At 41.0% G+C, this 19,599-nt stretch overlaps 1 protein-coding gene and 1 long non-coding RNA gene across 3 annotated transcripts; one reads left to right on the top strand and one right to left on the bottom strand.

Moving 5' to 3' along the window:
* Positions 1–69: 69 nt before the first annotated feature.
* On the bottom strand, positions 70–1,364 carry LOC124859369. The gene is made up of 2 exons (XR_007036073.1): positions 514–1,364; positions 70–253 (listed from the first exon to the last, which is right to left on the bottom strand). It is a non-coding gene; the product is annotated as an uncharacterized LOC124859369 (long non-coding RNA).
* A 7,066-nt stretch (positions 1,365–8,430) lies between these two features.
* Positions 8,431–16,338, top strand: degs1 (delta(4)-desaturase, sphingolipid 1). Of its 2 annotated transcripts, none has more exons than XM_047352233.1 (3): positions 8,431–8,724; positions 12,995–13,737; positions 13,897–16,338. In XM_047352233.1, the coding sequence occupies exons 1-3, from the start codon at positions 8,601–8,603 to the stop codon at positions 14,041–14,043; spliced, it is 1,014 nt and encodes a 337-aa protein (XP_047208189.1). In that variant the 5' UTR covers positions 8,431–8,600; the 3' UTR covers positions 14,044–16,338. The 2 variants fall into 2 exon arrangements, with proteins under 2 accessions (XP_047208189.1, XP_047208190.1); XM_047352234.1 differs by having other exon boundaries at positions 8,442–8,682.
* The last annotated feature ends 3,261 nt before the right edge of the window (positions 16,339–19,599 follow it).

Below are 19,599 nucleotides of genomic sequence, written 5' to 3'. Positions count from 1 at the left end.
ATGCATAGCCCATTACATTAGTACATTTCTTTACATTATCACTACCTTTTACATCTTTTCGCATAAACATTTTAGGTTACTCAAATACACTTTATCACATTTACAAACCTTGTTCCCCTATCGACTGAAGCTAAGCTTAGGTTGCCTTTTAACTCTTTTCGTCATCCTTTTTCTGTGTTGCCAAAGTCATTCCGGTTTTACCTTTTTGTCCAACTGAGCTGGTTCCGTTACCCTACTTCCGCTCCTTAGGAAGCTATCAAAATAAAGGCATGTGGTCTTAAACATAGTTACTATAAACAGCGGTAACTTTATTCTGCTGGTCCTTACACATCATACAAAGGTATTAGTCAGCAGAAGAGTACAGAATGTTTTCTTAGGATGTGTATACACAGTGATATATGTTTCGAAACGGAAAGTAATCAAGAAGCCAGCCAAGAGACTGAAGGAGCTGCTGGACATGCTGCAGAAGAATAAGAAGATAGTTTTAAGGTATTATGAAATGATCTCTTGTACCTCATCCTGCTAAATTAATCAGCTGACTTTCAGTGTACACAGCCCATCTCACTGGGTTTTCCATCAAATAAACAAAAGGAATATGTGCCTTATTTTCTGTAACTGAGCAGAATGATGTCTGGTGTCCCACTTTGTCAAAGTAGCATGCTTCTGTCTTACTTGCTCTGCCTGTTGGAGGACACAAATACAGCGAAAAGACAGCTAGACATTCAGCAGTGCATCCTCTGAGGGCAGAGAGCGTGGATATCGATCCAGTCTGTTGTCATGGTGATCACCTGACAGGTTCATACCGTTTTGCTACACCTTATGCCTAACAACACGTGAGTTCAAAGGTGAAAATATCTGTTTACACATCTCATTTAGGGTGAAGAGGAAGATATATTCTCTCCTGATAAACTGACGCCCATGTATAAGGCAAGCCATTTAAACATTTAATGCAAAACTCCACCTAACATAACATTTTAGATTGCAATATTATGATTTACTACTCAAATTTAAACATATCCACAACTGGATCGCTATTCTAGTAGTACTAGTAAGGACAAGATATCTCAAAATCAAGGTTAACATTTCTTAATAAGACAGAATGTTTTTCTATCCATCCATTGTCTATACCTGCTTGTCCTTGCAAGGCCGTGGCCCATTTCCAGTGGCCACTGGGCATTATCCTCTGCAAGAATAACCCGATATAGACAATGGATGGATGAATGTGTTTTTCAGATATCCATAAATCAATTCTTCCTCATTTTAGATGTCCACAATAATATTCTTCCTAGTTAAAGTTTATTTTATTCTAGTTTGTGTTCAAAGTTTCCTTGAACAATGAATCCAAACTGTCGAAATCGGACACATATTTCTATCTACACAGTAATAGAGCCATTTTTAAGTATATTTGTACTCCAGAACACAAATTCTTGGTGAATTTAACATTTATTGGATTTATTACATATAATTAATTTAAAATTACAGTTTGTAAAAGCACAGAAGTACCTACTTTTGTCCTGCTAATGCACACAAAGGTTTGCATTAGTAGGACATTTAATCGTAAATCATCTGGTCATTGAGGTCACCTTAAAAATCAGAGGTTTAGGTGAACTAGGCTCTGGAGCTGCTTTTCATCTACAAATATTGGTTTTTATTGGTTTAAACATTTGTTGAATAGGCCTATTTCAGTTGGTCTTGGGAGCTAGTTCCCACTCTGTGTGCAGCTACGTGTCCTATTTAGCTGTAACATGAACACACAGAGAGAGAGAAAGACACTGTTAGGGGTTTGAAAACTTTTGTATTGTTTATCACTCATGTCTGCTCTAAGTGCTTTTTCCTCCTTACATGTCACAGAAAGGGAGATTGGTCAGAAGAGTGAGTTATGCTTTTATCAGCAACATCTAGGGACTGGTACGAGTCCTCACTCACTCTCTCTCTGCTTAAAATCAAGACACATGAACCCTAACCTTTCTGACCCCACACACACACACACACACACCCTGAATGTTTGTTGAGCTGTGTGTGAACCAGCATGTATAAATAAAGAGACAGGGGTGCCAACACTTTGTAGTCTGTACTGCAGAGCTACCCTTGCAAGTAAATTGACTGTATCGTTCTTACCTCTGAGTTGACTAAAAGACACAATGTCATATGATACTTAGCTATTTGGGTAAACAAAAGACTCCCTATTCATTTTAGAGCAATTCACTTTATATTAGAATAATGTAAATGTATGTAGAATTTCTGGTCACCCAACCTCAGTACCGTCATGTACCTGAAACAGCTAAAAACAGCTTTTTAAACTTTAAATATACTGTATCCACTATGGAGGATTTCTAAGAAAAGGCATATATATAAGATCAGTTTATGGATTTATTTCTTAAACTGTAAGAAGCTTTCCAAAATGGCATCAGTTTTAATGCATAATAGTCTAGAGAAGTTCTTTATTAACTAGAAAAGCATAACTGTCTGCTTTGCTATAGCCAAAGAGGAGGCTCATGTAGTCAACTTAGTGGAGCACGTTACAAATGGGAAATGAATTGAACTGTAGCAAAGACAGAAAAGAGGAAACAGAGTTAGAGTTTTACAACAGAGAAAGAAAAAGAAAAACAGACAGAAGAACCTGGGGTAAGCCTTTTAATTGGAAAGTGTTTTAGCAGCAAAATCTCTGTAAATATTGAAATATATTGTTTTTTTATTATCAGGGTTTAGTGGAGAGGAGTCCTGGGACTGTCATGTGTACATGGTTACATACATGTTCCTGTTTAAACCTTGCAGGGTCACGGGGGGGGCTGGCACCCATCTCAAGCTGTTAATAGGTGAGAGGCATGGTACACCCTGGACATGTCAGCACATCACAGGGCTACACATCACAGAGTCATACTTGATGTGTTCCGATGAGACTCGTTTGTCACATTAAAGAAAAATAGATGACCACTGTCATAGTTGTGACCCCTAAACACCTAATGTTTATGTGTGAATTGTTTTTATCTTTGTTCCTCTGAGTAAACTACCCTAATTGTTCCGCATAATTACAAGATTAGAACTTACTAAGAAATGTTTTAGAAAGTTAATTTTGTCTGAAGTCTCCAAGATGTCAAGGCCGTTGTCTGCTGTGCTACTGATAGCTTCTTATATTTATCCAACTGTATTTTCTACATGAAAACTAAGAAAAGTTTATTGACACCTGATATGAACTTTATGTAAAGATAAAGATGCATAAACAGGGGACAGACACTTAGCAACCAGGAACTGACTTTGTTAAAATGTTCAAAAATGCCGTTGCTTTCATGCAGCGCGGCTCCCTAGACATGTATTTTTCTACAGACACATTCACTAGGTGAATGCAAAGCACGACGGAAGTCGGAAGGAATGTTTTTAAGAGGTAGGATTTAAAACAAAGGTTTGGTGGATTGCAACAGCGCAGCATATGGAGGATGTATAGTTCAGAGGAAGGCCAGAGAAGCTCAAAAAATCAAGATAACAGAAAGACTGTCATATGCTGAAGCACTCAAAAAAGTGAGAAGGAATCTTGAAAACTGGAGAAACAAATCAGAAATCCACAACACAGGATACAAATAATAATCAGATCAACCAGAGGCAAATCCTTATTCCTCCAGCTGCTGAATATAATGCATGTAAAAACACCAGTGTAAAGTGGATGAAAATACAATGATAGTTAAAAAGGAAAACTTTGTTGCACTAGAGAGTGATACATTTAAGAAAATCTCAGGAACAACATACAGTAAAATTACAATACAGTACAAATTGTCTTTGGGGAAGCATTCAAACAAATAATAATGGTAATATTGTGGAAGAAATTATGGATGAAAGGTCACTAGTATGTTTAATAATGGTCAGGGTAGAAGAATTAATTTAAACAAAGGTACAGTTTCATGTATTGATCTCACTTTAGTTTCTGATTGTCTAGCAAGATCATATGAATGGAGTATAAGGGGAGATCCTACATTAGGGAGTAATCATTTTCCAAAAAATGCTATCATTAATGACAGTTTATCCAGACAAGGAGATTATATATTAACAAGATGGTGGTTTGAGAACGCAAACTGGAAAAATGTTTTAAATAAACTGTAAGAAAACGAGTCGGCGGCAACATTAATAGGTAAGATAGAGCAATGTAATAATCAACTGAACATCAACTGAATCAACTGAAATCTAATAGAGTACAAAAAAATGGGCAGTAGCTTGTAAAGTTATTAAGTATGCAAAAAAGAAAAAATGAGGAGACAAATGTTCTGCTATAGGTTCTGAAACAAAGCTTCAGCAGGTCTGGTCAATGTTTAAGAAAATGAGTGGGAAAAGATATCTTGTAAAAATCCCAGCTCTGATTAGAAACCAGGACACCTGACTCTGTGTCTACCTGTGACACCTGTCTGGAAAGGGGAATCGTCCGAGCTTCTGCTGGCAACAACTTAATGCTCACCCTCTACCGATGATCCATATGGCCCTGTCTTTTAGTATTTACCCCTTTCTCTCTCCTAGACATGGCAATTGACTGAGCTTAACTGTAACTAATTATATGTGCTCTCTTTCAGACTCTTACTTTGAAAACTGGCTCTTTCTTTCTACGTGAAACGACTAAAGGAGCCACATCCATTAACATTTACTTTTCCTTCCCATAGAAAGTACTCCTGGATCAGTGCTTCTTTGTTCTCTTTGTGTCTCTGCTCTGTTCTCTCAAACCCCCAGTCGGTCGTGGCAGATGGCCGCTCACACTGAGCCTGGTTCTGGTTCTGCTGGAGGTTTCTTCCTGTTAAAAGGGAGTTTTTCCTCTCCACTGTCGCTACATGCATGCTCAGTATGAGGGATTGCTGCAAAGTCAACGCCAGTGACTGTCAACTGTCTCTACATGCTCATCCAGGAGGAGTGACTGCTACAAATCACTGACTGGATGCAATCTGCTGGGTTTCCTTAGAAAGAAAAACTTTTTATCCAATATGAATAAATAACTGAATCTGACTGCACTGTTCAATGGTTAGGATTAATTGGAATGTATGTGCCTGACTGTTGTGAAGTGCCTTGAGTCAACATGTGTTGTGAATTGGCGCTATATAAATAAAACTGAATTGAATTGAATAGTGTCAGACCAAAATAAGACTGATGTTCTGGGTGAGGTATTTGCAACAGTCCATAGCGGAGAACATCTTGCTAATGTACATAGACAATAGAAGGAACAAAAACTCCAGTGATATACACTTGCTGGTCACTTTATTAGGTACACCTGTCCAACTGCTCGGTAACGCAAATTTCTAATCAGCCAATCACATGGCAGCAACACAATATATTTGGAGCCAGACGGGCTGATCTGAGTATTTCAGAAACTGCTGATCTACTGCGATTTTCATGCACTACCATCTCTAAAGTTTACAGAGAATGGTCCGAAAAAGAGAAAATATCCAGTGAGCGACAGTTCTGTGGGTGCAAATACCTTGTTGATGCCAGAGGTCAGAGGAGAATGGCCAGACTAGTTCAAGGTGATAGAAAGGCAACAGTAACTCAAATAACCACTCGTTACAACCAAGGCATGCAGAAGAGCATCTCTAAACACACAACACGTCGAACCTTGAGGCAGATGGGCTACAGCAGCAGAAGACCACACCGGGTGCCACTCCTGTCAGCTAAGAACAGGAAACTGAAGCTACAATTCACACAGGTTCACCAAAATTGGACAATAGAAGATTGGAAAAACGTTGCCTGGTCTGATGAGTCTTAATTTCTGCTGCGACATTCAGATGGTAGGGTCAGAATTTGGCGTCAACAACATGAAAGCATGGATCCATCCTGCCGTGTATCAACGGTTCAGGCTGGTGGTGGTGGTGTAATGGTGTAGGGGATATTTTCTTAGCACACTTTGGGCCCTTTAGTACCAATTAAGCATCGTGTCAACGCCACAGCCTACCTGAGTATTGTTGCTGACCATGTCCATCCCTTTATGACCACAGAGTACCCATCTTCTGATGGTTACTTCCAGCAGGATAACGCAACATGCCATAAAGCACGAATCATCTCAGACTGGTTTCTTGAACATGACAATGAGTTCACTGGACTCAAATGGCCTCCACAGTTACCAGATCTCAATCCAATAGAGCACCTTTGGGATGTGGTGGAACGGGAGATTCACATCATGGATGTGCAGCCGACAAATCTGCAGCATCTGTGTGATGCTATCATGTCAATATGGACCAAACTCTCTGAGGAATGTTTCCAGTATCTTGTTAAATCTATGTCACCAATGATTAAGGCAGTTCTGAAGGCAAAAGGGGGTCCAACCCGGTACTAGCAAGGTGTACCTAATAAAGTGGCCAGTCAGTGTAGGTGAGAAGAAAAGAAGTTGTATGTCAACACTAGATGAAGATATAAAAATGGAAGAACTTTAAAAAGCAATAAAATATACGGGATACTCAACTCCAGGGGATTACAATATGTGCTATGCCATGTTCCAGAAGAATAATTAATATTAGCATTAAAACTGCTTAGTGACATTTAGAGAGAATGTATCATACCAAGAAGATGGGAAAAAAAGCAATATTTGGGTCATTTAATAACCCAAGGAAGGATGCTACTGACCCAAATAACTACAGACCAACAGATTTAACATCACATTTGCTTAAATGAATGGAGAAAGTAATAGTCAACAAGTTAGTGTATACCCCTGAACATTAAGAGATTATTAATAACTATCAGTGTGGTTTCAGAGCAGGTTGATCCACAATAGATGCCCTGGTTAGAGTATGTAATGATATGGAGAAAATGTAAAAAATTTAAAAAATGATGATTATTGTATTCTTAGACATCGAAAAAGCATATGTGAAGGGAAGGATTGTTAATAAAACGAAATCAAATGGGAATAGGTGGAAAACTACAACAGAAAAAATTACAGTGAAAATTGGACTGGATTATTCAAGAGATATTAAAATAGAAAATGGTACACTGCAAGGGAGTGTAATCAGTCCAATATTATTTCATATTATGATAAATGGCATATTTTCAAACTTAGATTGATGAATTAAACAAGCAGATGAGGGGAAGGAATGAGTCACATGTAGAATCAGAAACAGAATCGGCTTTATTGCCAGGTTTGTACAGACAAACAAGGAATTTGACTCTGGTACACTTTGTTGTCAGTGAAACTTTTTTGTACTAAAAAGCATTGAAAGAGCAATTAATCACATAGAGAAATGGTTATATGAATGAGGGGTTTAAACTATCAGTAAGTAAGTCCTGCTTCATGGTGATAACAAATAGGAGAAAGATTAATATTGATAAACTAACACTATATAGCCATTCACCATATTGTATCCAACGATAAAAGAAAGGAAAAAAGAATGGAAATTAAATTAAATAGCGGTGAAAACTAGAGTGTATATTAGACATGCATATCACAATTACCATGAAATTTACACAGATGGATCAAACAACATTAAGGGGAGAGTAGGAATAAGGATATTTATACCAGAGTTCCAAATATGCATTTCCAAATGACTTCCAGAAAATGTATCGGTTTTCACAGCAGAGATGGTGGCAGTCATTATCAGTCTGCAGTGGGTGGAGGAGTTCAGACTGGATAGGGTGGTGGTGTGCACAGATTCAAAAACAGTCATTAAAAGTATGCAGTCTATAGGAAACAACAGGAAGAATCTTTTATTAGAAATTCATCACAGTTTGTTTAGATTGCACATGGGAGGTATGGATACACAGTTTTGATGGGTGCCAGCACATGAGGGGGTGAAACGAAACGAAACTGCAGATAAACTGGCTACAAAAGCCTTAGGGAATGAAATAACATAATTACATATTCCATATGGGAAAGGTGAGGGTAAATCAATAATCAAGAGTAAATCAGTAGAAATATGGTAGAAAAGGTAGAATGAAGACAAGAAAGGAAGACATTTATATAAAATACCACAATAGTGGTAGCAGTAACAACAGTAGTAACAAAGAACTTTGGAGAAAGAAGCCAAAGAGAAGAAGTGATTAGTATGAGATTATGGGTAGGTCATACATTTTTGAATGACATTCTTTATTTAATAGGGAAAAGAACAAGCGAAAAGTGTGACTGTTGTTAAGGGACAGAAAATGTAGAACATGTTCTTATTAAATGTGTAGTATATTTAACTGAAAGAGAAAAGCTAAAGAAAACAGTAGAAGAGGCAGGGCGAGAATGGAGTTTGAAAAAATCTTGGGAAAAGAAGGGGAGAAAGAAGAAATAATAATGTGAGAAAACAATATTTAGATATCTACAGGATACAAAATTGTAAATTAGAATTTAGTTAATGGAGGTTGTGGAGTTACATACTCTTGTACAGTGGGTGACGGTGTGCACCTTTAAGCTGTTTGCAATCTACCAGTAAAAGAAAAGAAGGAAGAAGAACACATTCGCTGCAGAAGGAATCCATGTTTGGTGATAAAACGCAACAAGTTACGTAGAGTCCGAGGTGGGAGGAGGAGGAGGAGGAGGAGCCTCAGACTGTTACAGGGCTAGCCGAGAGAAGTACGCTCAGGCGCTCCGATTTAATCCGAATCTTCTGACTTTTAACGTTACTGTTGGTGTAAGAGTGCAGCTGTTGACAACGTTAGAGAAGATGGGGAACCGAGTGGGCCGTGAGGACTATGAATGGGTCTACACGGACCAGCCGCACGCCGACAGGAGAAAGGAGATTCTGGGTGAGCTAGCTTGTGGGTTAGCAATTTTCCAGTCAACAAACGGTACACTCCGATTGATTTAAACTTTATCTAAAAGTTATGTAAATATGGGACGTTGGTTATGTGGTTCAGTTGTATAACAAGCCACGCTTTTAGCTTTGCGCCACCGCAGATGAGGAAAGCTAACGGTCCCGTTTCCACCGGTTCAAGCTAACTCAGCCTAAGTTGGATTTAACGGTGGTTAACAGTTAACACCCGTTACAAAGATTCAGAGCCAACCTCGTAGCTGCTGCCAGCTTCATGTTCTGTATGTTTTATGAAGATGTTGGTTCAGTAATGCTGTTTTATTTCATGTACGTCACGCAGGAATAAATGTGCCTTTTCTACTGTGTGCCGCTACTGGATGTCAGGGCGCCACTCCTTAAAGTTACATTCTCAGCGTGCGGTTTCTCAAAGAGGGGCTTAAACGCATCTCAGTAATGAGAGTTATGCCAGAATATGTAACAATTTCATAAAACGTTTGCACGTCCATTCAGTAGCGATGCAACAGTTGTCCAAACATTCATCAACAAAAATAGTTGCGTTCTCGGACTGAACAGTCTGATTTGGATATAATTTGGGTCACATACAGTGGTGGGCATGTAAGTGATCCAGGTGGAAAGATCTCTTCTAACTGAGGCGATGACTGAGGCAATAGTCTTGGCATGTTCACAAAATTCTCCAGAGTTGTACGTCAAAGGAAATAGTTTTATTTAAGGATCCATAAAAGCTCTTGCTCTAAAACGATAAACAAGTAACTTATTTCATATGTATTCAATTCAGTTTATTACAACAAATGTCATCTCACCTCCACTTTACAGACAAGTTCGATTCATGTGCAGTCACATAGATTCCTCTACAGTTTAAAATCAGTTCAAACGAATCCACTTTAATACAATTAAGTCCAATGATATGGTCACATTAAGATCCAAGCACATACAGTCTCACTCGATAATCAAAGCTAACTGATTGCATAGTGCTCTTGTCTAAGACAGCCCAGGTGATTACATTCAATCAAGTTTGCAGCAAAATTTCATCCTGAGCAGGCATGTGGCGAGACTGGAAAGGAACCACTCCCTTTTATCTGAAAGATAGAGGAAAGAAAGCAGAAACAAACAAAAAAGCACATAACTAATGGTTCAGGAGTACTTTCTATGTTATAAAAGGTTGCACAGACAGACTTGATGGCAGTGAATTTTCTCTGGAAAGAAATCAAAGCAAATGGTGTTCAATTCAATTCAGTTTTATTTATATAGCGCCAATTCACAACACACGTCGTCTCAAGGCACTTCACAACAGTCAGGTACATATATTCCAATTAATCGTAACCATTGAACAGTGCAGTCAGATTCAGTTATTTATTCAAATTGGATAAAAAGTTTTTCTGTCTTAAGGAAACCCAGCAGATTGCATTCAGTCAGTGACTTGCAGCATTCCCTCTACTGGGATGAGCAACATTCCCTCCTCTTGCCTGGAACATTTTAATGGCATTGTCTTCCTTCCTTCAGTAGCAGAGCAGAACAGCAAAACAGAAAACAAAAAACCTGGACACTTCATCAGCCGTTGTAATTCCTTGGTCATCAGTTCCTTCCACCAGGTCATGTTGTGTTTATGATGTTGGATCATTATGGATCTAGGTTAGAAATTATTTTAAAATCTGAAATTGTAGTGATCAACAACTCAAAATTGTCATTGGAACATTTAAGAACTTGTGAAAACAGAATATTACATTTTTAAGACATTCCTGTAGAATATTTAGTGAATGGCATTGATTATTGCTTTATAAATATCAGTGGTTAGTGTAAATATTTAATAACATTTATATTTGGTTAAAGGTGACCTTTTATACTTCCTTTTAAACATTTGGGATAGGAGTATCAACTATACAAAACATGTTGATTACATTTTATGCACAAAATCATTCTCAGATAATGAGATTTCACCTCCTCAGTTTCTCGTTTTTTGAGCTCCTTTCAGAATGAGCTGTTTTAGGGGTCTGTCACTTTTATGCAATTTAGCTGTATCTGGCCACGCCCCCAACCAGCACCTCCTACACATATAAACAAAACCAAAACTTAAAAAGGGCAAAACAAAGTCATGCATACTTGACTCCACAGGTGCGGACTCAAGTCATGTCCGTGCAAAGCTCGACTTTAACAACCGCGTACGTGGTGCCACACTATAAACTGCTCCACGATAAAAAGTCTCCACATCAAACTGTTTTATGTGACACAATGCTCCTAGCCGCCTGGGCACGAGTATACGCAGTGTCATGGCCACTCTCTGCCTCGCACTGAAAGGTGTATTCCTCTTCTTCGTCCCTAGTCTGGTTTAATGGCCTTTAACACCACCTTCTTTTCTTTTTGTTGTTCCAAAGGTATACGGCAAATTAGATCTGCCTCCCCGTCCAATGACGCTGGGGCAGAAAGTGTGGGAAATGTAGGAATTAGTTCTGTCATCTGACGCCTCTTCAACATTTCGTGGCGGTCGGGGCACAGTGCCCAGTGGACTGGCAGACTGGGGTGGTGGTCCCCCTTCATAAGAAGGGTGACCGGAGGGTGTGTTCCAGCTACAGGGGGATCACACTCCTCAGCCTCCCTGGTAAGGCCTACGCCAGGGTATTGGAGAGGAGAGTCCGGCCAATAGTTGAACCCCGGCTTCAGGAGGAGCAGTGTGGACCAGCTCTATACCCTCTACAGGGTACTCGAGGGTTCATGGTAGTTTGCCCAACCAGTCCACATGTGTTTTGTGGACCTGGAGAAGGCATTCGCAGGAGTTTTGGTCAGCATTGCTGGCACTAAGTCGGACCTGTTCCCGGTGCATGTTGGACTCCGGCATGGCTGCCCTTTGTCACCAGTCCTGTTCATAACTTTTATGGACAGGATTTCTAGGTGCAGCCAAGGGCCGGAGGGGGTCTGGTTTGGGGACCAGTGGATTTTGTCTCTTCTTTTTGCAGATGACATGGTCCTGCTGGCCCCCTCTAGCCAAGACCTACAGCATGCGCTGGGGCGGTTTGCAGCCAAGTGTGAAGTGGCTGGGAGGAAGATCAGCTCCTCCAAGTCCGAGGCCATGGTTCTCGACCGGAAAAGGGTGGCTTGTCCTCTTCAGGTTGGAGGGGAGTTCCTGCCTCAAGTGGAGGAGTTTAAGTATCTCGGGGTCTTGTTCATGAGTGAGGGAAGAATGGAGCAGGAGACCGACAGACGGATCGGTGCGGCTGCCGCAGTAATGGGGGTGCTGTGCAGGTCCGTTGTGTTGAAGAGAGAGCTGAGCCGAAAAGTGAAGCTCTCGATTTACCGGTCGGTCTACGTTCCTACCCTCACCTATGGCCATAAACTATGGGTCATGACCGCAAGAACGAGATTCCGGATACAAGCGGCTGAAATGAGCTTCCTCCGTAGGGTGGATGGGCACTCCCTTAGAGATAGGGTGAGGAGCTAGGCCATCCGGGAGGGGCTCGGAGTAGAGCCGCTGCTCCTCCACATCGAGAGGAGCCAGTTGAGGTGGCTCGGGCATCTATACTGGATGCCTCCTGGACGCCTTCCTCGGGAGGTGTTCCAGGCACGTCCCACCAGCTGGAGGGCCAGGGGACGGCCCAGGACACGCTGGAGGGACTATGTCTCGGCTGGCCTGGGAACACCTTGGGCTCCACCCGGAGGAGCTGGAGGAGGTGTCTGGGGAGAGGGACGTCTGGGCGTCTCTGCTGAGTCTGCTGCCCCTGCGACCCGGTCCCGGATAAGCGGAAGAGTACGAGTTATCGTAATGCACCTCAGGGCCATGTAGATTAATGAGCAACAGAATTACCAGCACCTAATGGAGTCTGTGGCTATGCATGTTGGAAGTACAGATGTCACAGCAGCTCATTATTGTTTAAATACTTCTGGTAAATCATTACGGACTGAACTGACTGTATAAAATACTTTTCTAGTCACTCTGAAACTCAATATGATCTTATTGACATTCACACACAGAAAAGAGTGATTTTGTACACCAATACAAAAACACACCCTTAGGCAATGTGGGGTTTACTGTCTTGCACAAAGTTTTTCAATAGTTAGTTGAGAGAAGCTGGAATTAAACCTACAACCACCCAAATGCCAGATGACTACCCTACTAACAGACCCTCAGCTGCTACATGCTAAGAAGTTGGTGAATCTAAGTGCCATCTAAAATTTCTAACACATCTATTAACTTTTTCAGACAATTTATTTTATAATTTTATCCCATTACTCCTGTATTTAAAGGTATCATACAGCATTTGGCGCTATACTCAGTTTTCTTTGTGTTTTTTCTTCAGCTAAATATCCGGAAATCAAGTCATTGATGGGTCCGGACCAGAGGCTGAAGTGGATTGTGTGCATGATGGTGGTTATACAGTTCTTGGCTTTCTACCTGGTCAAAGACTTGGACTGGAAATGGGTTTTGTTTTGGACATATGCATTTGGCAGCTGTATCAACCACTCAATGACCCTTGCTATTCACGAGATCTCTCACAATACTGCCTTTGGAAACAGCAAAGCCATGTGGAACCGCTACTTTGCCATGTTTGCCAACCTGCCTATCGGCTTGCCTTATTCTGCCTCCTTCAAACGCTACCACCTGGACCACCACCGCTACTTGGGTGGAGATGGCATTGATGTAGATATCCCCACAGAGTTTGAAGGCTGGTTCTTCTGTACACGCTTTCGCAAGTTCGTCTGGATTATTCTGCAGCCCCTGTTCTATGCTATCCGGCCCCTTTGCATCAATCCCAAACCAGTCAGCCAGCTGGAGCTGACCAATGTGGCAGTCCAGATCATCTTTGACATCCTGCTGTGGTGGATGTGGGGGGCCAAGCCTGTGGTTTACATGTTGGCTGGTTCCATGCTGGGAATGGGCTTGCACCCCATCTCTGGCCACTTCATTGCTGAGCACTACATGTTCCTGAAGGGTCAAGAGACCTACTCCTACTATGGCTGCCTCAACCTCCTCACCTTCAACGTGGGCTACCACAACGAACACCATGACTTCCCTAGCATCCCAGGGCGAAGGCTTCCTTTGGTAAGTACAGATGGTGCTTACATTGGTCACTTATATCAGTGTAATGACTTAAACTTGAAAGTATTCATCTTGTGGTAAAGCTGTAAGATGAAATGTAGGAAGCAGCCACCTCATGGCTGGACGTCTGTGGTAAACTGACTTTTTTTGTTTGTTTTCCAGGTAAAGAAAATAGCTCCAGAGTACTACGATGACTTGCCTGAGTACACATCTTGGGTGAGGGTCCTGTATGACTTCATCATGGACGACACTTTGAGCCCGTACTCACGGATCAAGAGGAAGTTAAAGGGAGATGTCAAACAGGAGTAGCTTCTCTGAGAGCTTCCCCAGAACAAAGCTGCAGTATCTACATGACCTGGGCCTCCTCACATTTCTGAACTTCTAACGCTTTTTGCATATGTTCATCTCACAGAGTCAAGGTGAATGTTGGGAGAGAGTGTTTGTTTTTGTTTTTTTGCACAGAGAGAAACAAAGAACAGACAAACAGGTGGTGTTGAATAGAGAATAAAAATTGGTGTTTTACTTGGAATTGTTGCAATATGACCAAATCTCCACTCAGAAACATTTGCTCACTTAAAGGCCATTTATGTTTGTTTGGGGTGTTTTTTGGAATTGGGGTTGTGTTAAGTAACTAGTTAGTGTCTGAGCTGAACTAGACTGCTCAGTGTTTTTTCGTTACCATTGTAAAATTAATGACAATTTTTTAAACAGAAATTACAAATTTTTTTGTTTTGAAACGGGGAGAAAAATGTTCTGGAACCTTACCTGAGGAAATGCTGCGGTGGTTAGTAGGTTTTATGTATCTGCAGTGTTAGTTATGTAGGAGATATGGTAGGTCAATGAAACTCCGTCACACAGAGGGACATTAGGTGGATACATCTGTAAATGTTAAACTGAAGCTGTAAAAACACTATAAAACCAAACATAATGCAGATTCAGGCAGCTAAAGTCCAAAAGCTGCTCTAAACATTTAGCTTTGTGAGGTGTTTTACAGAATGCCTGACCCTTTGAGCTCCAAGGAAACCTGCAATTTCTTTCTAGCTTCTTTGAAATCCCAGTATCCCCAGTGTCAGGCCCCAGTATTTCCATTTCAGCAGCACGTTTTTTATTTGGGATTTTCCAGCTGTGCAGTAGGATTAACGAACCCCGACACATGAAGGACCTGGAAGAACAAAACCAAACTAAAAGAGAAGATATTTGGCTGTTTCAGGGGTTTCATGCTGGCTCCCCCTCATAACATTTTGTAAACAGTCAACTTGTAATGATATTTCATTTTTATCCCATTTCAGAAACTTGTGGTAATAACTGGGGATGAATTTGCGTACAGATGTGCTCACACCTTCTCATTGGTAGGTGAAACTGGCGGAATTTCTGTGTTGAGGCTGAGCTACTGCTTCTTAGAATCTAGCCACATTTTAACTCCTTTCATAATCTAAACCCAGTCAGATGAAGCGGGTCACCTGTTTGGCCTCACTTGGTTATGTGTAGAAGTAACATGGAGTCTTCTGGGTTTTTTGAACTCAGCTTGAAATGTTTGGGGTTAACTTAAGTCCTTGAGAAGATATTTACTGTTCTGTGTCGGCCCACTTCACACAACCCTACTTCTAAAAAGCAATACATCCAATTTGCACAATGGCCTTACAGAAGTTATGTTAAAACGGTAGAAAATTTAACACACATGAAAATGGCAGTTATCAAGAGTTTTACCAGACGCAAGTCTAATTGGTCTGGAAATGTCTTGGTCATGTTAGTAAAAATTCTCCTGAATGTTAGAAAAGTTCTTGCCATTGAACTGGAAGATTTTCAAGAGAAACTAATGCTTAAAAGCTGATTAAAAGCTTGTGTCTGAACCTTTGCATCGTGTTTACTGCTGAGAGTCAGATAAACTAATTCACTCTAACCTTTAAGGCTCAGTGATGCTGCTTCATGGTGTCTAAACTATTTAGTTATTTGACAAAGATGGCTTTGATAGGGTTACTCATGCGCTAAACTTTCTGAAGGTTGGCACACTGAGTTACTGATGATGTCTGATAAAGGTCTTCAGGTGGGAGGGTTCAGTTCCTCCTAGCAAATTAAGGATGCATTCCATAAACTTGTAGTGTGTCTCTAGACATACAAAGAGGTGATAGCTACATATCTGTTGGAAAACCCTGGCTGATCTCCTGCCAGTAGATGCAAGCATCAGTCTTAGGCCATCTCCAGAAGTACACCGCTGCTTTGTGCAGCTTTTGACCCAAGTGCTTGACTTCCAGACTGTGTGCTATATTATAGCTGCTGAGATGAAGCAACCAAATGTCCTCCATTTTGTATAGCTAATTTATAGGTCAAAAATGTGATTCGTAAAGCATCATTGTGTGTATGTTGAAGTGGGTGGCACCTGTGCATATGAACTGAGGTTGTTCCAATATATTGCTCTCCTAAAAGAAAAGGTTTGATACCATCTTGTTTTACCAAAACTAATTCTGTGTTTTCTGTTTAAAAAAAAACCCAAAGCCTGCCTTATGTTCTTGGTGCTCTGCTTGCTCAGTTCATTTATTTCTTCCTCATTATTGTGAATTTTAACTCAATGGAATATAACAAATAAATACTTTGCTGCACTAGAAATGGCTTCTCGGTTCCAATTTGTTCATCCTAATCACCAGAGCTGGGTGAAACATCCTGCTGCATCCCACAACTATCATAGTAGTCATCCTGAACAGGGGTAATCCAAAAAAAAAAAAAAACTTAATGTGAAGGTCAAGCTTGTTCCATCATGGAGCAAATCTGACATCATTTAACTCCACAGGGAAACATGGATTCTTGGATGAAAAAGGATACGTGCTACAGACTTAGACATATCTGCAAAGTATAGTGTGTTTTGTTGAGGTAGGAAAACTTTACTGGCCGTCAGTTAACTCTTACATTACTCCTCACCTCTCCCCGACTATTTTATTTGGCACCCAAAGGACAATCCTCAGTCAGAGATCAGTTTATTAAAAACCAATCTGAATTCAGAGAGGGGACACACACTTACACAGGTACCCGGAAATGTCTGTGTTTTGGAGGGGCTACAATACCTTTATATACCCCTCGCTGCTATGCAGTACACATACACAATCATCCTGTCTGTGAATATCTCCCCAGCAACCATATAACCTCATATCCAAATAAGGAGTACTTCTAGTCCTTCTATAACAAACTTATCGTGTCTGGCCCAATTTATGACCTTGCCCTCTCTGTGCGGTGTACTCCCCTGTCTTCTTCTCCCCCATCAGTGATTCCTAGTCCTTCACTAATTTATGACTTTGGACTTTCTACTTCCCTCCCTAAGGACCTTGCACTTTCTATGCTTCACTCCCTAAGCTTAACCCCCCTATGCTCTATGTACACATGCCAGTTACACACAGAGATAGTTAATACAGGTCCTTCTCAAAATATTAGCATATTGTGATAAAGTTCATTATTTTCCATGATGTAATGATGAAAATTTAACATTCATATATTTTAGATTCATTGCACACTAACTGAAATATTTCAGGTCTTTTATTGTCTTAATACGGATGATTTTGGCATACAGCTCATGAAAACCCAAAATTCCTATCTCACAAAATTAGCATATCATTAAAAGGGTCTCTAAACGAGCTATGAACCTAATCATCTGAACAACAAGTTAACTCTAAACACCTGCAAAAGATTCCTGAGGCCTTTAAAACTCCCAGCCTGGTTCATCACTCAAAACCCCAATCATGGGTAAGACTGCCGACCTGACAGCTGTCCAGAAGGCCACTATTGACACCCTCAAGCAAGAGGGTAAGACACAGAAAGAAATTTCTGAACAAATAGGCTGTTCCCAGAGTGCTGTATCAAGGCATCTCAGTGGGAAGTCTGTGGGAAGGAAAAAGTGTGGCAGAAAACGCTGCACAACGAGAAGAGGTGACCGGACCCTGAGGAAGATTGTGGAGAAGGGCCGATTCCAGACCTTGGGGACCTGCGGAAGCAGTGGACTGAGTCTGGAGTAGAAACATCCAGAGCCACCGTGCACAGGCGTGTGCAGGAAATGGGCTACAGGTGCCGCATTCCCCAGGTCAAGCCACTTTTGAACCAGAAACAGCGGCAGAAGCGCCTGACCTGGGCTACAGAGAAGCAGCACTGGACTGTTGCTCAGTGGTCCAAAGTGCTTTTTTCGGATGAAAGCAAATTCTGCATGTCATTCGGAAATCAAGGTGCCAGAGTCTGGAGGAAGACTGGGGAGAAGGAAATGCCAAAATGCCAGAAGTCCAGTGTCAAGTACCCACAGTCAGTGATGGTCTGGGGTGCCGTGTCAGCTGCTGGTGTTGGTCCACTGTGTTTTATCAAGGGCAGGGTCAATGCAGCTAGCTATCAGGAGATTTTGGAGCACTTCATGCTTCCATCTGCTGAAAAGCTTTATGGAGATGAAGATTTCATTTTTCAGCACAACCTGGCACCTGCTCACAGTGCCAAAACCACTGGTAAATGGTTTACTGACCATGGTATCACTGTGCTCAATTGGCCTGCCAACTCTCCTGACCTGAACCCCATAGAGAATCTGTGGGATATTGTGAAGAGAACGTTGAGAGACTCAAGACCCAACACTCTGGATGAGCTAAAGGCCGCTATCGAAGCATCCTGGGCCTCCATAAGACCTCAGCAGTGCCACAGGCTGATTGCCTCCATGCCACGCCGCATTGAAGCAGTCATTTCTGCCAAAGGATTCCCGACCAAGTATTGAGTGCATAACTGTACATGATTATTTGAAAGTTGACGTTTTTTGTATAAAAAACACTTTTCTTTTATTGGTCGGATGAAATATGCTAATTTTGTGAGATAGGAATTTTGGGTTTTCATGAGCTGTATGCCAAAATCATCCGTATTAAGACAATAAAAGACCTGAAATATTTCAGTTATTGTGCAATGAATCTAAAATATATGAATGTTAAATTTTCAACATTACATTATGGAAAATAATTAACTTTATCACAATATGCTAATATTTTGAGAAGGACCTATATTACACACATAAATAGTTTATATTCTACAGTTTCAAGGAACACACCAGGGTTAGGTTCTACAATATCCCAAACTTTGAACATCTCCCAGAGCTCTGATCAATCCATCATGAGAAGATGGAACAACTACAGACCTACCAGGACATGGAGGTCCACCTAAACTGACTGGCTGGGCAAGGAGACACACCAAATCTAGACTTTATGGTGGAGGAGCAAGAAGAAAGCCATGTAGGAGACAGCATACATGTGGAAGAAGGCTCTCTGTTCAGATGAGACCAAAATGAAACCTTTTGGTCTACATGAAAAAACCTGTGATGGAAAACACAACACTGCACATTACCATCAGCACACCATCCCCTCTCTGACACATGCCACCACCATGTTCTTCAGAAGTGATGAAGAGCGTAGCAGACGCTGAAACAAAGACACTCATGAGTTTTGTTCAATTTTGCAAATAAAGTCAAAATGCATTGTTTTTGTTGACTGTTTTCTCATCCCAGGTATTTCCAATTCAAAAATAAAAATTTTGAACTATTTGTCCAACTTGTCACAATTTTTTCATGGATTTTCTGTCTGCATGCACACCCTGAAAATTATTTCAGTTGTGTTAAGATCTTTGAGCTTAGCTCCAGGAAAGCTCAGTGAAACCCAATCAGAACCAGATTATGAGCGGCTCTGGAGAGACCAGAACATGCCTGTGCAGACTCATTTTAACCTCTGGAGAGAAACGAGGAACAGAATAGCTCTAAAGAAAGGTCTGAGTTCATGAGGAGATTGCCCTGATACTCCTAGATCCAGTCTATAGCAGTAGAAATGTGTAGATGTAGCATGAAAACACTTAATTCAGGGTACTCAGACA

Source organism: Girardinichthys multiradiatus, chromosome 22 (assembly GCF_021462225.1).
Source record: "Girardinichthys multiradiatus isolate DD_20200921_A chromosome 22, DD_fGirMul_XY1, whole genome shotgun sequence".
NCBI lineage: Eukaryota > Metazoa > Chordata > Actinopteri > Cyprinodontiformes > Goodeidae > Girardinichthys > Girardinichthys multiradiatus.
Note: the sequence above shows the minus strand (reverse complement) of the source record. Positions and strands in the feature narration are given on the sequence as shown.